At 42.7% G+C, this 17,547-nt stretch overlaps 1 protein-coding gene across 9 annotated transcripts in view; it reads right to left on the bottom strand.

The window, feature by feature from the left end:
• Positions 1 to 12,417, bottom strand: part of Nrg3 (neuregulin 3) — a 1,038,176-nt gene extending 1,025,759 nt beyond the window's left edge. For all 9 annotated transcript variants that reach the window (XM_028883033.2, XM_028883038.2, XM_028883035.2 and 6 more), the window contains exon 1: positions 11,447 to 12,417. In XM_028883033.2, coding sequence (XP_028738866.1) covers positions 11,447 to 12,275 — 829 coding nt within the window. In that variant the 5' untranslated portion in view covers positions 12,276 to 12,417. The remainder of the gene's footprint in view (positions 1 to 11,446) is intronic.
• Positions 12,418 to 17,547: the final 5,130 nt, after the last annotated feature.

The following is a 17,547-nucleotide window of genomic DNA, read 5'->3' as shown; positions in this document are numbered from 1 at the left end:
CTGGAATAAAGGCACTATCAGAGCACACTAATGGTTTTAGAGATATATGTGACAAATATGTAACTTACACTGTTTCAGAAGCACCTCTGTTATAAATGAAGCTAAGTTTGACTTAAATACAGGATATCCATTCAGAAAGGCTTAAATCAGAAAGGAATGTGGCTACCTGCATGGAGTATCCCCTCAGCCCAGATCTTGAAAATAAAGCCAGGAAGACTGTCTTTGTATCTTGTGGACTCTAGGGAACTGTAGTTATGGTCCAGGGTCTACAAATGGGAAAACTCTTAAGCCCAGCTCACCACTCTGGTAGTGTGAATTGGTAAAAGCCACAGGAATGTTCTAAAAAAAATAATAAGACCTCTTTTATATTTGAAATTTGTGATGATTTATGTAAAAAGTGTATGGGTCAAAGGGATGCATATGAATACATTTTATTTAATTAAATGCCCCCTGTAACCAGCACCCAAAATAAAATGCAAAATGTTAGCAATGGGGCTAATCTCCTTACTCTCTAAAGATAATCAATATCTTGACTTCTCCTAGTCAAACATATAAGTAGTGTCACATTTCCATTCCAGTTCTTTTTGTTCCTCATCATGTCTCTGAGCTCTTTGTGGGACTTCGAACACAACTTATCTTTTGTTGCCTACAAATCACTATTTTTTGCTCCTAGTCCATGTAGCGCGTCTATCTGTAGTTCAGCTATCTAGTCAGGGGATTCTGAGAGTGGTTTACCGTCCTTAGTAAATAACTCACTTCATCTGGCATGAGTCCTCTGAGACCCAACACTAACATTTTCATCTCATCCTTAACATAGACCAAATGTGCAAATAACAAACATGTGACTTTCTAGCTTCTATTGGCTACTTACATCCATGAAAATAATGATACTGATGAATATCTGCAGATTGCAAAAGTCATTAATGACTCACTAAATGTTCATACTTGTCCCTGTCCCTAAAAGAGGAAGGGTAGGTTAAACCACAGAGCTTTTAGGTGAGAGCAAAGGAAAATACGGTTCCCAGCAGGGCCTCAACTCAGTCAACTCCTTCATGCTGACACCACCATTTGAAACACAGATGTAAAGGAGAAAAAAAAAAGTGAAGAGTCTACACAGAAGCAGCACCAATAATGCCCCCAAATCAAACTAATTTGTGAGGATTATTCTTTTCTTCTTCAACAGCTTAACCACTTGTGATTGCAGAAATAACATATGGCCATTAACTAAAATGTAGAAAATATAGACAAGCACAGTATAATAACTAGATTCAGTATAATAAACTAGAAATACGCCGGGCGTTGGTGGCGCACGCCTTTAATCCCAGCACTTGGGAGGCAGAGCCAGGCGGATCTCTGTGAGTTCGAGGCCAGCCTGGGCTACCAAGTGAGCTCCAGGAAAGGCGCAAAGCTACACAGAGAAACCCTGTCTCGAAAAACCAAAAAAAAAAAAAAAAAAAAAAAAAAAAAAAAAAAAAAAAAAAAAAAAAAAAAAAACTAGAAATACATACTAATGCTTAAAATGGTTCCTTTAAATTTGGTTATTAAATATTAAACTTATTTTTAAATCTATAAAGCTTAATGAAATTGACATCTTATTTAATTTTCTACCATTAGTTTTAGGTAAAAATAATAATAATAATAAACATTTTACATTTTCTAACTTCCTAAATTAAGATAATTAAAAACCGAATCTAATGGCTTTATGACAACACCGTTATGAAAATAAAAATTTATTTTCTAACATTTTTTACTTAACCTAAACTATATATAACTTAACATGAAGCATTGAAGTACCAAATATTTAACAGACCTCAAAGTTTACCTATGACCAAGTACCTACTTGAAAAGTCTGCTTTTTGAAAAATTATACCCACTATATATATTGTGATTTATTTTTAGATTCACTTGAGTGTGAGACAATTCAGATACTGATTTCTTGTGCAAATATAAATATATTCTTGCTTTAATCTGCTCAACTTCTTCCATGGATATTTAAAAAATGTAATCTACTCAGTTTTAATATAAACTACAATTAATTCATTGGTTTATAAAATATTTAATACATTACCTATCAACAGTTATAAGAACAACCCAACATAAACATTGCTGGAAGCTAGTATAATAATACTGGTAAACAATACTCATTTGTGAAAGGGAGAATTCTCATATTGATTCTGACTATTCATTCATCAGTAATTAAATATGAAAACAGAGTATTATACCAAAAATTCAGTTAGCATGATTCAAATAAAAGACAGCATTTATTATAAATAATTATTCACATCATTATCTTTTTTTACTAATAGAATTGAGTTTACCGGCATGCCAACATCAGTTTTTCCTTAACTAAAAATTTGTGCAAGGAATTTCCCTGCCCTATTTCTTTTTTTAATTAAATTTATTCATTCACTTTATATCCCAACCCCAGTTTCCCCTCCTTCCTCACCTCCCGTTCCTTCCCCCCACTGCCCTTTGGCCTCCTATGGGTGTCAACAAGCATCCTGCCCCACTTCTCTGTGACTGATCTGTCATTCTCTGTCTATGAGATTTACGCATTTTACTCATGTCATCTTGGGTTTTGATAGTAAAGTTTCCTAACATAATACCGCCCCTAGCTTCCAGAATGGCTATTCAAAGATTATAATACAAACTTACTAAATTTCTAGTTTCCATTTTTATATATGTGTATATGTATCTGTATTAGCAATGATTAAACTGGGGGCCATGTGCAGACTAGTCAAGCACTCTATAAACATTCTACCACTGAGCTTTATCTCCAACCATTCTGTAATTTTTATAAGTTTTACATAATCAACTATTTCAATCATATTTCAATTTATCCAATAGAATATTCTTTGGATAGAATAAAAAAGACCCCTGATACAAAGCTAAGAAATAACAAAGTAATGAGTGGGTCTGCTTTGCCAAGTCTTTTGATAAATGTCATGTCTCATCATTATTCCTCTTTGAACTTCTGGACAGTTGATGGTGGTCACCTTGTATTTTGGGACTCAGGTATTTCCTGGTACCCCATCATTTACCAATCAAGCACTCCTTCTATATTCCTGATCACCACCAAAACTCGGGAGCCAGAGGCAGGTGGATCTCTGTGAGTTCAAGGCCAGCCTGGGCTATAGAGTGGGTTCCAGGAAAGGCTCCAAAGCTACACAGAGAAACCCTATCTCAAAAACAAAACAAAACAAAACAAAAAAAAAAAAACAAAAAAAAAACAAAAAAAAAACAAAAAAAAAACAAAAAAAAAAAAACCTTTTCAACATAAACATGTCCCAATCATATCATAGGACCACCAGTTCATTACGCAGATGAATGCACTAAGGATATCTGAATCTATCATTTTAAAAAAAAGCCAAATAAAGAATGCCAAAGTAACCCATACTCTCTTGGCTCACAGAAGACTCCACATGGCTACTCTCCTTTCCATTGTTACCTAAGCCTCAAATTTCTTCCAAGAGTGGGATCCTGTGAACGAACAATCCTCCCACAGCTCAAAGAGAGACGTCATACAGAACTGCAGTAAATGTGACCCAAAATGATGGTGATTGTGATATTGTAGTTTTCTCTAGTAGAGAACTATTAAACTATGTTAATTTGCATGGGAGATCATATTTTAGGCTGTGTGTAGTCGTGGGAAGATGATCTTGGGAGGCAGACTAGTCTGTTTAACAATTCTTATTAGAAGATTTGAATAAGATATTGCTACTCTCATAATCCTATGGCATATTGATGCTAATGTAATTGTATAGATTCTTTTAAAATAGACAAAGAAATAAACAAACTGTTCTTTTGACCTATGTTGCATCTAGGGTGTGTGTATATCTTCCAGAAATTGTCAAGAAGACAAATCTTAACTGTGGACACTGCTAAATTTCTGTAATTAAACTTAATTCAGAATTCAGTTTTGAAGAACTGTTTCTGACTGACCCTTTTTATGCCCAAGAATAGCAACCTGTGATTATGAACAGTGGCTAGCCTTTCTCAAAATAGTAAAACTTATAACAACAACAATAAGTGAGGAAGGAGTTTCCAACAGACAGACTTCATAACAGATACTTTCAAAAATAATATTAAGGTTCTCCAGTATAGACACATATCTAAGAGAGGTCTTTCATGGAGAAATAAACTTGTTAATCCTCTGGAACCTCATTTATAGTAACTGCTAAGATGGGAACAGAACACAATGGAAATCTTCCCTACTTCCACTTAAATTCTGTCTAAACTTTAAGGAGCTGGTGGCAACAGGACTGTGTAGGAATGGCACAAAATGGATCCCTGGAGCACTGTGTCTTTTGATGTCAAGATCACTGTGTGTTTCAGACTTGCAGATCATCTATAGTCTTACTCATTTTCTCCCAAACTTCAGCTCCTCTCTGTATTAAACTTGTGTCCAAATTAATAGGAACCTAACAGGCAATGGATTAGAAATGGTGGGCTCCTGTTTCTGAACAATCAGTGAGGCAGATGCTCCCATACCACCTCTTCCTGTGCATGCAGAGATCCAAAAGATACAGGACAGCAAACAAGCTCCAATATTTCAATTCAGTGAAGTGACTAGTGTGTTGATACATGAAAATTGCAATTCTGCCTTGATACAGAAGCAGTAGAGTGTTTTATAGGAGTTGTGTAGAGTTAGACTATGATGATCACCCTCACAATATCATGAGGGGGACTTTAAGTTATAAGAGAATGAATCGGTGTTTTAAGTTGTACAGTTCCTTAATATAAAAAACAAAGATATGGTGTTTGTGGCTGTCATTGTTGTCATCATTGTTGATTATAAGCATCTCTATTTTGGTTCCAATGATTGTCACCTTCTAAAAACATTGATTTTCCATATAATTAGTTACCTAGCTGCCTCTTACCACCTTCAGAGAGGCACACAGACTCTGACAAGGTGGAAAGGTCAGCCTCATGACTACCCACACAACTCCACAGCTGTCAGGTGAATTTTTATTTTACCAACTTGGTTGGGGTAACAAATTTCTCTATGCCAGCATTATAACAATTATGCAATTTAGCTAAATATTGTGCAGGCCAATGATACATAATTGTGGAAATGCTAGGTAATTGTAGTTTCGATTAAATTGTAGTTGAATGTTTTGAAGAAACTCCAAAAGGTGAGGTTATTTATTTTAAGGAAAGAAATTACCTGAAATCAGATGGGCAAGGAATAAAGCTTTAAAAGATTACCAGGGAAGATATTACAGTGTCTGTGAAAATCATTTGCCTATAAATTCCTTCCCTAATGTCCTTTGTTGTGTCTTGTTTTGTATTTAGGTTTTGAGACCAGATCTTGCAAAGTTCAGGCTGGCTTTTAAACTTATGCTCCTGCCTTGACCTCAAAGAGGATAAGATTCCAAGTGTGTACCACCTGATCCAACTTCTTCACTAATGACTTAAAAAGAAACCAGTAATTAGTGAGAGATCCTTTGGAAACACACACTATTCTTAAATAAGTGGATACATATTCAAGAATAAACATGGCCCCAATTAGTATATGGGAGGAATGAATGCATATTGTTTAATTGTCTCCTTCCTTCCTTTCTTCCTTCCTTTCTTCCTTCCTTCCTTCCTTCCTTCCTTTTATTTTTTATTTATTTTTTGAAACAGGGTCTTTCTCTATAGTCCTGGCATGGAGCTCTCTATGTGGAGCAAAGTGGCTTCCAACTTACACAGATTCAAACTCACAGAGATCTCTTCCCCCTGAATGTTGGGAGTTAAAGGATGTGCCACCACAACTGAAAAACTGTCTCCTTTCTAAGCAATGACTTCTATAAATTTTCTAAAATCAACAAACAACACATAAGGCTTCATAGTAAATGTTTAATAAATGAATATGAAAGATAAAATATATCACATAAGTTCTGAAAATACATAAAAGTATATAATACTTATATTTAATTGTACAATTGCAATGCTGAGTCAAATAAATGCTATCAAAATTAATGTTATATAAGCCAATATAAGTTAGAACAATAGTCAGGAATATCCTATCAGTATTTTAGATAAATTTCTAAAGCACTAAAACAGTTAACAGTTCAATTATATATAAAAGAGATGTTTTAACTTCCTAAATCAACTAAGAAAGTCCAATACGCTGTACTGAAGGGAAAGATATTTAAAGTATACAAATGTATGAAAATGTCAAGTAAAAATTTAGAAGAAAAGACCAAAACACACACAAACACACACAGAGAGCACTAAAAAACAACTTGAAATGTCATTGAGTTAAATGTAGATATTTAAGACAATTTCCTACAATGAGTAGTATCTATACCATAATAAAGGCATAAAGATCTGAACAATAAACATAAGTTAAGAGCCTATTAGAAATATTCTTCACTACAGTAAGGGGCAAGAGGTGTAGGAGTGAATGAAATAGTCTGGAAGAATGAAGAAATGGAAAGCCTAACTGTATGCACACTACCATTTTGATTGACAGTTAGGAGAGTAAGGAAAGCCTATGCAGACCTTCTATCAACCATAGATGAGCCCCGTGCAGATTGGGTCCTTCCTCTTTGCTTTTACTTGGGTGCAGGGGTCTACAGGGCATGTTCCCAGGTAAGGATGAGTAGAATATCTAGGGGCTCAAAATTGGCTAATACTGTTTTTAAAGGCAACACAGTGTTGTTCTTTCCCAACACGCAACTCTGAAGATACAGCCAGATTGAAATGAATTTCATTTCTATCCAGAAGTGATTCAAATGCATTTTAAAGACTTACATTTATGTCTCACCCTTTGCTTTTATTTATTTCATGGCCAATTTTCATCTTTCATTTCAGCATCCCTGATAGAATATTGAGCTATGCTTTGACTCTAGATATGAAGATTTGAGAAAAGAATTTCTATAATAGGTCATAAGCCATCTTTTGTTTCATTGTGGTGTAACCAGAAGTAGGGTTGGAAAATCCAGATGGAAAGGTAACTTCTACACACACACACACACACACACACACACACACACACACACACACACACACACACTGGCTCTGTGGGGACAGCATTGATTTAAAATCTGTACCAGGACTTCTGATGTGGTTCACAGTCATATTAGAGAACCTGAGTTCTTCAGTAACAGAGAGTGCCACAAGCCAACTTGCTTGCTGTTGATTTTGATTTTGGTTTATTTCCTTCCTCACAAGTTTGCAAGTAAACAGTGTGTAGCTTTGGAAGTCTACTTAAGAGACAGCACGCGTGCGCGCGCGCTCACACACACACACACACACACACAAAAAAAACAAATAGGTGGCTATACTTGCAAATCAAGCCTTAAAGACATTCTCCACTAGCAAAATCACTTTCAACCCCTTACCACAGTTCTCTAAAACCAGGGAGGCATGCTTAAACTACTTGCTCTCAATGAAGTAAGACTGAAATCAAAAGAGCCTACAAAGCAGTCTGGAAAAGCTACGCTTATCCCCACACTAATATTGCTATTGTTTTATTTCTGGTTAGAACCACAAAACACAGTATAGTAGACAGAAGCAGAGAAGCCATATAATCCTGCAATAATGACAAAGAAAATAAAAACATATTCAGAATGCAACACAAGCTTATATGAAAAATAAATTCAATTCTATTTCATAAGAAACATTGATCTTGAGTTCTGAGTCCTCCCATTTGGGTCACCATGCATTTATGAAGTCAGTACCTTCTCTGCTAGGATTCGGCTGAAGGCCTTGACCCTTGTAGCCAGAACATAAGATACAGGCTTAACTTTTTAATCAGTCCCACCTGAGGCTGCTCATAAAGCCACTGAGCACTCTCATTGCAAGACTGAAGAGGCTGAGAAGAAAAATAAGCAAACAACTGACATCAGCAATGGCTCCTTTAAAATCACAATTAATATGATTTGGTAGAGCTTTATTTAATTAGGTAAGTAAATTAAAACCACCTACATGTCATGTTCAAACACCAATAGGACATATTATCTTCAAATTCTTTCCCTATGTATACTATTTAATACTTGTGATCTTATTCATGAAAATTCACTATAGAACCATTCAAAGACCACTGCAAGAACGAACCATTAACAGCTGCACTTGGTTTGAACTTCACTGGTGGCTCAGGCTTTCTTTCTCCCACCTGTTAAAGATGCTTTCTGCTAAGTAAAAGAATTCCAAGAGTCCAGAACAACCTCAGTTTGCATTGGCAGTACAATATAGGCACGTTTGAAATCGGAAGAAACAATTCCAACTTCCATCAAAGGGAAAGTGTTTGTACATTTTACAAAACTACTCCTCTCTATCTGTAGTGCATAGTCTCTTTTGGCTCAAAGAAATTTATTAATTTATACCACGGCTACAAAATGTTTTCAGAAGTATTGTATTAAACTCTACCGTAGCAGTGTGTTTAAGGTATTTGTTTTCAGGAGTCTGAAGGAAAGAATTGCTCTGTGTCACTGAAAAGATAAGAAGTTCTAGAGTTGCAGGGAAGTTTGGGACCCCTGAGGTTAAAGGGATGAGGACAGAAAAATAAGAATCAAATGCCAAACTCTCTTTGTTTACTTGCTGTTTAAGATCAGTCTTATTTTTTCCCTCAATTCCACATCAAAAATGAGCCTTTCACATAGCAAATACTGTGAATAACAAGATATCTTTTTTAAGTCCTGTTATCCTTTGGCCAGTGAACACTCGTTATCTTTCTCAGTAAACAAGCTTCTACTCAAAGAGCTATGATGATTTTTCAGATAGCAGCCATCACATTGCCAAAATTGAACACAAATGTATTCATCCTCTAAGTCTTGAAACGCTCTGTTCAAAAAGCCAAGATCCTGGCCATTGAGGAATACGTGGGTTCGTCTCACAAAGACAGGGCATCGTCCTTAACTGCCTTCAGGTGCTACAAAAGAAGCCAGGATAATCATTCTGAACAGTGGGGGTGGGGAGCAAAGGGAAAAACAAACCTACTAAAGTTTAGAGATAAGTGATGTGAACAAACAAATTTGTTATCTGGGAACTTTAATGCCATAACCAAAACAAGTGAACAATTTGAATGACAGCTACTTGGGCCATAACTCAGCCTACTATAGCAATGCTGATAATCCCACAAATGAAATATTTCCCACCTTTTTAATCAGCCAAAAATCTTAGATGAAAAGAATAAACTGTTCATCCTTTGAATTACTATACAGCCTACCTATTTAAACTCACCTTGTATGGAAACCACATATTCCTTTCATTAAAATGCTCTTCTTGGGAAAGCTAAACCAGGCCATTAACTACTAAATCTGCATGCTTGCATTTTTATCTCTTTACTCAATCCTCTTTTAAGGATTTCAGACATAGAAAGAGCTGGACCCTAGTTACAAATGAAACAAACACTGCTTACACGTCTATGCAAGCACCAAGACCCTTTACAGAGTCCCCACCTCTTTTCCTTGAGGCTCAGAGTCCTGTCAATAATCATGACTTATTAAACAGGCTGCCATCCATTCTCTTCTGCTGAATGTAGAACAAGATCATGGAGGGGCAGAAATAATTACCTTGGGCTCTTCTTTAAAGACCGCCTCAGAATGGAGGGTAGGAAATCAATATAGAAAGGACAGGGAAATGCCTCCACTGTGATCCCCACAGCACCCCCACCAAGAGGGGGGAGGTGAAGTAGAGTCACAATCCATTATTCATATCAACTGCTTCAGAACATGAAAATTCTAAGGTCTTCAACATACAGAGAGGAACCTATTTTAGTGCAGTGAATGTACTCACAAGCACCACCAGTCCTTTATCCGGCTACAACACTCAAGCTAGATTTGTTGAAAGGAGCCAGAGCACCCTCCCTCCTCTGGAAAATGTGCTCTCAGAAATCACCACTTCAAGCAAAGCAGGGGGAAGCTGCAAGAACTGCCTTTCTAGGTTGTGGCAGAAAGCTTCCTTCTCTTTGCCTTCCTGTCTCCCACTGACCATCTAGGGATAGATGCAGTTTTCTAAAGCAGTGTAAGAGCAAAAGTCTCCATCTCCGGCCCTTACTTACAAGTACACTACATTAAAAAAAAAAAGTCACAAATGTTAAATAACACCCTAGGTAAGATCAGGAGTCAGGGAAATAAAAAATTAACACAACTGAAAAGAACCATTATATTCCTACCAACACTGAGCAGTGAGGAACACTTTTTCTTTTGCCCAGATGTTACAGCTCAAAACATGAATACTAAAGACAACATATCCAGATCGTTCCTTTTCTTTTCTTTCTTTCCCCCCTCTTTCTATCTTTCTTCCTTTCTTTCTTTTTTCTTTTTTAGAATGGCTTCACTTGGAACTTGAACCGACATACTGGGGGGTTGTCCTGAATAACCTTCACAGGTTGCACAAGTGTTTTCTGATCCGAATCCTCAGGCACAAACAGAAGGTTCCTGGGATTTCTGTTCACTAAGCGGAGAGGGTGGGGTGGAGGTCAATTAGTTACCTGCAATGTTCATAAAAATAGAAAGCTTACAGTTCTAAACAGAAAGCGATCATGTCTAGGGGGTACACTGGCCGCTACTGGCACCGACTGAAATGCTATACCCAAAGGGTGACATGTTACAAAGAGCTTGGACATTGTACTAAGCCGGGTCCTAGTCTGTTCATCATCTACAGGGCGTGAGGAAGAGACCAGGTTTGCACCCCTCACCCCTCTGGGAAAGGAACAAAAGCAAAGGCTTGGCACAGATTTAAAAAAAAAAAAAAGGAAGAAAAAAAACCTTCCTTCTCCAGGACCCTGGGGGCCGCAGCTCTGCAGCGTTCCCATTGCATTTCCTTGCAGTTAACTCACTCCAGTGGCCTCAGATGCAATTTCCACACCTGGCAATGGCCAGGGACAGGTTGAGGGGAGGGGTCCATCTGGGAGCGCCTCATTTCCCTACCTCTCCCAATGGCTTCTAATTAACCCTTCCCAGTCGCTGCCCCAGCAGGGATGCTGGGAGAGTCGACAACAACATCCTAAGGACATCACTAACAAATACCTGCATCCGATCTTCACCCCCACACTGGTCATAACTTCCCTTTGTGGGCTATCATAGGCCAGTTTTGGCTGTGCTTAGAAAAGCTTCCCACAGGAGGGCGGGAAGGGTTGGGTGCTCCAGGAACAGTCTCATCCCTCTCCAGGCCACTATGGGGAACACAACCTGGGCTCACTCTCAAGTCTGCAGTGAGGAGGATTTGCACTCGCCTTAACCCTTTGAAGGGAGTCAAGAGTCTATTCTCATTTGGGACCCACTGAAGTAGGAGCCCCAGCTCTGGAGATATCCTTCAATTGCCTGACACCCCTACTCCGCACACAGACACAGCAGAGACCCACACCTTTGGCCCCCTTGAGGCCATTTTTAACCATAGCCTCACACTCTGCCCCAAACCGGGTATTGGGGAAGTGGCAACCAGGAGAAAAGAGAGCCAGAAGGCAGAAAGAAACTCGGCAGTAAATCACAGCTGAGACGAGGAGTCTACTTACGAAATTTGGGGCTGGTGCTAGTTTCTGGGGTGGTGGTAGTGGAGGAGGTGGTAGAGGGTGAGGAGGAAGAGGCGGCCGCAGCATCCTGAAAGGGTGACAGGGTCCAGGAGGGAGTGGAATCGTGGAGGTAGGAGGAGGTAGCATACGCCGCAGTGGGCCAGGAAGGCATTGCCTGCGTACTAGGGGCTCCTGGCATCGGGGGTCTGGAGCCTGGCGTACTGCTACTGAAGAAAGGAGCCGTGGTGGACAGGACCGTCGGGGGGGCCGCAGTGTTCCGTGCCGTGGTAGAGCGCGGGCTAGCCCGGATGGGCACCCGGTGCCCAGGGAAGCGAGTGGGAGCCCGCGTGATGGTGGTAAAGCGGGTGCTAATCCGGTTAGGCGTCCTGGAGGAGGCGGCGCCGCCGGCGGAGGGGGTGGCGGGGGACATGGTGGAAGTGGTCGTAGTGGTGGTTTCCATAGCCTTGGGGAAAGAGCTGGGCTTGGAGAGGAAAAAGGGGTCCTGGCCCATTCCCTTGGAGTCCACCAGGTCCGTGGGCACGTACTCCTTGACGGAGCCCACCACGATCCATTTAAGCAGCATGAGGCTGAGCCCAAGGCCGATGAAGCCGATGAACAGAGGCACCACGCACAACCACGTCTGCTGCCGGTTCCACACGATGCAGTCGCTACAGCGTAACTCCCGGGGGGGCTCGGCCGCCCCTTCTCCGCCGCCGTCCGGGCCCCCGCCCGCCGCCGCCGCCGCCGCAGCCGCCGCGGTGCCCTCCTCGGCCGAGGCGGCGGCTGCCGAAGCGGCACCAGGTGGCGAGGCAGCGGCCGCCCCTTCACTCATCCTAGGAGCCGGTCTTCACCTTCGCCCCCCGAGGGCCGCGCCAGAGGCATGGGGCCGCGCGGGCCGGGCGCGGGCGCGGGCGCGGGCTCCGGCGGCGGCGGGCTCCGGCGCAGGCAGCGGCCGCGGCGGCCGCATGCAAATCGGCTCCCTGCCCCCACGCCCCTCCCCCCGAGAGGCGGGCGGCGGGCGGGGAGGAGAGGACGGGGGAGGGGACGCGGGCCGGGGAGGGGGCGGCGAGGAGCTCGGAAGAGGGGCGAGACCGGCCCCGGCGCCGCCGGGCCGGTCAGGGAGCGGCGGGGCGCGTCTGCAGCCCGCCTAGCTGCCTCCTGCGCGCCGGGGTCCCCGACTGCTGATGGTGCTGATGCTGCCGCTGATGCTGATGCTGCCGTGGATGCTGATGCTGATGCTGCCGCGGATGCTGCCCGCCGCCTGTGTGCACTTCAGCCTCGCCGGCATCCTCGGGGCGCCGCGCCCGGCCCGCTCCCTGGGGCGCCTGGCCGCGCCGCCGCTGCCCCCACCTCAGAGCCTCACGTCGCCCTCAGGGGCCCGGGCGGGCAGCCACGGGATGCCCGGCGCCGGCAAGCGGCATTCCGACACAGGGGGCCAGCCTGGCAGCCGCTCGCCTAACCCGGCGCGCGGCGATGCTCAGTGGCTGCTCGGCGAGCCCGGGCGATGAGGTGCACCTGTTCTTCAACCGGCCCGCAGCCAACCCTCGGTCAGCGCTCTCCAGGAGAAACCAATCCTAGCGCAGCGCAGAGGGCGAGCGGCCGGGCTCGCCTCGCTCCCGCCGCCCGCGGCTCTGCGCAGCCACTGCTGCCGCCACCCCGAGTCAAACTCCGGCAAGCGACGCCGCCCGCCGCCGCTCGGGAGCGGGGGACCCGGGGGCGCACCCCAACCAGCACGCAGAAGATTCCAAACAGCCCCGGCGCCGCTGCCGGGTAGAACCGGGAGAGCAGAAACGGGAGACCGCGACGGGGGGTCCCGGGCGACACTGATCCCCAGTCAAAGGCTGCTCCAGGCGGTTTCTCGCACGCAGCTAGGCGGGTGCGGGTGTGTGTTCCAAATCGCCGCGGACGGGGTGAGATTCGGACAGAGTAGCGCCTCCCACCAACACCTAATGGTGCTTTCTTACAGCGCGCTAGATAAATAAATGGTCCAAGAGGACCCCCGTTGGAGATGTATGACACCCGCAGCTCCCGATCAGCCCGTCTCTGTTGAGGATCCTGCGGGGTCATAGACTGAAGCTGCTGGGAGAAGGCGCAGGGCGTGTTAGGTGGGAGGGCGCCTCTGAGCTCCCCTGCCCTGCCGCGGTGCAGCTGGACTGAGAGCTATCTTCGCTTTGGAGTTGCTGAGAGCTGCTGCTGGAACAGACGACCTTTCTGTCATCAGATCTCCAAGCCATTGACTAATCTTTTAAAAAGTATTGCCTTTAATAAATGTAGGTACTCACTGGTACACATGTCACAGTGCAAGGGGCAAAAATGAGAAAAGATCCTGGCTAGTCTCTCAAATTAAGTGACCGGTTTCTTCCCTTGGGGACAGAAAGACAGGTGCACTCCCTGAGGACCGAGTGGCACAGAGAGGAAAGAAGCTGGAAGAGCAAGAGAGGGTGCTAATATGGTACAGGCTGGCGGTGCAAAGCTATGCTTCCCAACACTATCCAGATTCCTAGGCTAAGGTGGAAACGAAAAGGGCGATTTTATTTTTTATTTTATTTATTTATTTACTTTTACAACCACCAAGCAAGAATGGGAGGTTGAGAATGGCAACTTCCTCATAGTGCACCTCCCAGCACTGTCTGGGGACGCTGATGCAGACAGCATTCTACAGTCCTGTAATGCACTTTGCAAAGATGAAGTTTCCGAGGTATCCATTTTATTCACAGGTGAAGAGAAAGAGTGAACGCTACTCTGAGGAGATAGCAGAGTGCAGAGAATGCGTTCAAACAGGAAGCCCTTGGGGAATTGTGCCTACCGGAGTTCTTTGCACAGGCATGATTAATAAATTATTTTTGATGGCAGTAATGTGGCTGTCACCTCTTTTAGCTCTAACACTGAGATTTCCCCCATAGGAAAACCTTTGGTTTTTAATTTGACAGAACATGCCCTAACCTAGTAGCGCTGAATTATGGCACTGAGAACTGTAAGTGTGTGGGGGTGGGGGTGGGGGGAGTTGAATCCATACACTTGACTTTCTAATGCAAGGCATAAGTAAAAATTAACCCAGCCTTAACCTTCTGTGGGCTGCCAGGCATCTGCTCCCTGCCTTTCTCATGCAGTAAATAAAAGCCTTTCCACATTATAGTAGGTGCTGCTGTTGACGACTTGAGAAAGATTTCTTTTCAGCACTTAGTTCATCGCCATCCCTCCCAAATCCCACCCCCAGTATTCTGTGTTCTTTGCCTTCTTCCTCCCCCACTGGAATAAATCCAAATCACAAAGAGAGGAGCTGTAATGCTGCTGTGGGTAAATGCTCTCTTCCTGAAACCACAATTGGACCATGTCCACATTCTTTTCATGGCTTCCCAAAGCCTTTTCCACTTTTCTTTCCAAATCCCATCTCCCTCTCCTTGCTACTGGGCTCTAAGAGCTTATTCGTGGTTCCCCATTGAATTCATCTTTTCCAGGAGCACCAGCTACTGTAGTCAGCATCAGCTGCTCTCACAGGAAGCATCCCCATGGGAGCGGGGCAGGGGAGCCCAAAGCCAAGGCATTGAGAGTTTTCCATTAGGGAACAGGTTGTAACGGACTATCTAGGGGTGTTTATCAGAGGTAACTATCTTCAGGGTAGAGGTGTACTGTAAGGCTTTCTGGTATTAGGAGGTAAGCATTGTAGGGAAACTGAGGAACGGCACCCACAGTAGTCAAGATCAAGAGGTAGAGACCCAATAGTAGTCCGTTAACTGGCATGATTTAGAAGCACAGAGAGACAAGCTTCTGAGAAAGGCTGTGAGAGAATTCAATTAGGTTAATTGAGGAGGGAAGACTCACTCTAACTATAGTCCATGGACTAATGTCTCGTTCTGAATGAAAAGGAGAAAGATGGCTGAGCACCAGCTTACACCCTTCTGTTCCCTAGGAGTGCAGTGTGAGCAGCTGCCTCCAGCCTCTGCCCCCACCCCTGCCTTACTGTATGAACCGGATTCTCGAGCTGTGGACAAGAGCAAAGCCTTCCTTCCTGAAGTTGTTTCAGCCAGCTCTTCCATCAAAACATTAACCAAAACACCTACACTGCTCTGATGACTCACAGCTTACTAAAGCCAAATATTGGAGTAGGTTCACACTAAGACAGTTCCAAGTTAGACCTCTGGTGCTGGTCGTGATTTAAAACAAACAAGCAAACAAACAAACCCATGGACCAGTTTTTTCAACTATGAAATGGAGCTGCTACTTAGTTTTATGAAAGTGTATCATTAAGGAGACTATTCACCTGTGGTCATCTCTCATGCCTCTGATGAGTCAGAGGAAACTCAGTTCTTTCAAAGACTTTTAGTGATGAGACCCTTATTAAAAGTTCTTGATTAAGAGCTGCAAGGCTGGGAGTAACCCTTGGCCAAACGCTTCAAATCTGTCATCCCATAAAATAGCCCAGTCTCTCAAGTCACTTTATTCTCATCAGAGCTCTGAAGAAAGTATCCCTACTTGGGGAAGCTATCCCAGCCTAGGAAGGGTACACTTTAAGACAATTTGATTTTGAGAAAAGCTCTGCCTATATTACTTTCTTCTTTTTTCTTAGCTCATTCATCCTGAACAAGATGCGAGGCTTGGAGGATACAATAGAGAACAGGACCCACCTTTCATGAAGTTTATGTTGTAAGGAGAGCGATTGACAGCAAACAACAAAACAAACTAGAAAACCAAACAACCAGAACTGTAGTTTGGGTGCACAAAGAACCAACTTATTTGGCATGATTGTAGTACATATCCCTTGTTTAAATATCTCTAAGTGATTTACCATCATCCTTTTAAAATTCCTGAGAACTTCAAATTCCTACCAACTGGATGGCAGAGTGCTCTATTAACTGGAGGTTCAATTGTTACTACAGTCACTCAAAAGCTGTGCTGTGTCACAAACCCCTATCATTCTCCATATTGCTCTCTGGAATCAAGATCAGAGGCAGTGTGATACCCAAGCACATCTCACAGTGTAAATATTTTTCACTGAAGTTCAACCCCTTCTGCATGACCATAATTTATTTCCTGTTTATCTCTTGATTTAGTCTGAGCCTACTACTGTGACTGGAATGATAAAAGTTCTATAGAAATTATGGTGACTTTTGAAAATTGAAAATACGCTCTTTTTTCCATATCTCTCAACAAGTGACCTCACCTGTTTCTTTGGACTCTTCATCAACTCAATTATAAGATCAACCCAAAAGGGCATCAAAAAACTTCCTATCAAAACAATTCTTCACAACATCAAGACTTCAAATAATTTTCCAATGGTGAATTTTCCAGTTCACCAATAAAAATGAACAATAAAATATGTGAGTGATCTAAAGCAAACAGCAGAGAGTTGAAAGGTGAGGAATTCCAAATGTAACCATATCCTAGTCGCAAAAGATTATAATATTATCCAAAGATTCATGTACTTTTATTGTCAGCTAATTACTATAAGTTATATTAAAAATTAAGCACTGACTATAGCAGGATGTGGAACTGGTAATTTGAAAGGGTGATAAGAAAAAATTTGATGGTGAATTTCAGATGGAGTTGAGATAGGACAATTACTAAATAGGTTAAAATTTGAGCTTTTTTGAAGCACATCTATTTACCAGAGGCTATGTTTTGAACACAATTACTGAGTCTTTTGACTTCAAATAAAAAGAAAGGTGACTCAGAAGAATCATAGAGCATTCAACATAAAACCCCGGGTATTTGAAAGAGTTTTGTTGCATCGAGATAGGGAAACTATCCTCAGGAAGCTCAACTAGGGGAGCTGGTTAAAGTAGACCATAGTCACATCAAGGCTACATCAAGCATTGTTACCCTTAACAGGAAAGAAGTCATCCAGCAACAGCCAGTTATATCGCACAGCAGGCTCAAAGCAGCAACAGCAGCGGCAGTAGATAATAATGAGTTGGACTTCAGCACTGGAGGTCAGTGTTTCAGAGGAACAAACCATTCATTACCACCAAATTCAAACAAGTGCAACATTCAGGTACCAACAGCACTATATTCTTGGCATTTTCAGTTGTCATTGCTGTTTATTTAGCCAGTGTACGGTGCTTTCAAAAAGGCCCCCAAAGGCAGTGGCCCTATTATTAAGAGGT

The sequence above is a fragment of the Peromyscus leucopus genome, chromosome 9, assembly GCF_004664715.2.
Source record: "Peromyscus leucopus breed LL Stock chromosome 9, UCI_PerLeu_2.1, whole genome shotgun sequence".
Lineage (NCBI taxonomy): Eukaryota > Metazoa > Chordata > Mammalia > Rodentia > Cricetidae > Peromyscus > Peromyscus leucopus.
The sequence above is the reverse complement of the archived record's forward strand: the minus strand, read 5'-3'. Positions and strand labels throughout refer to the sequence as shown.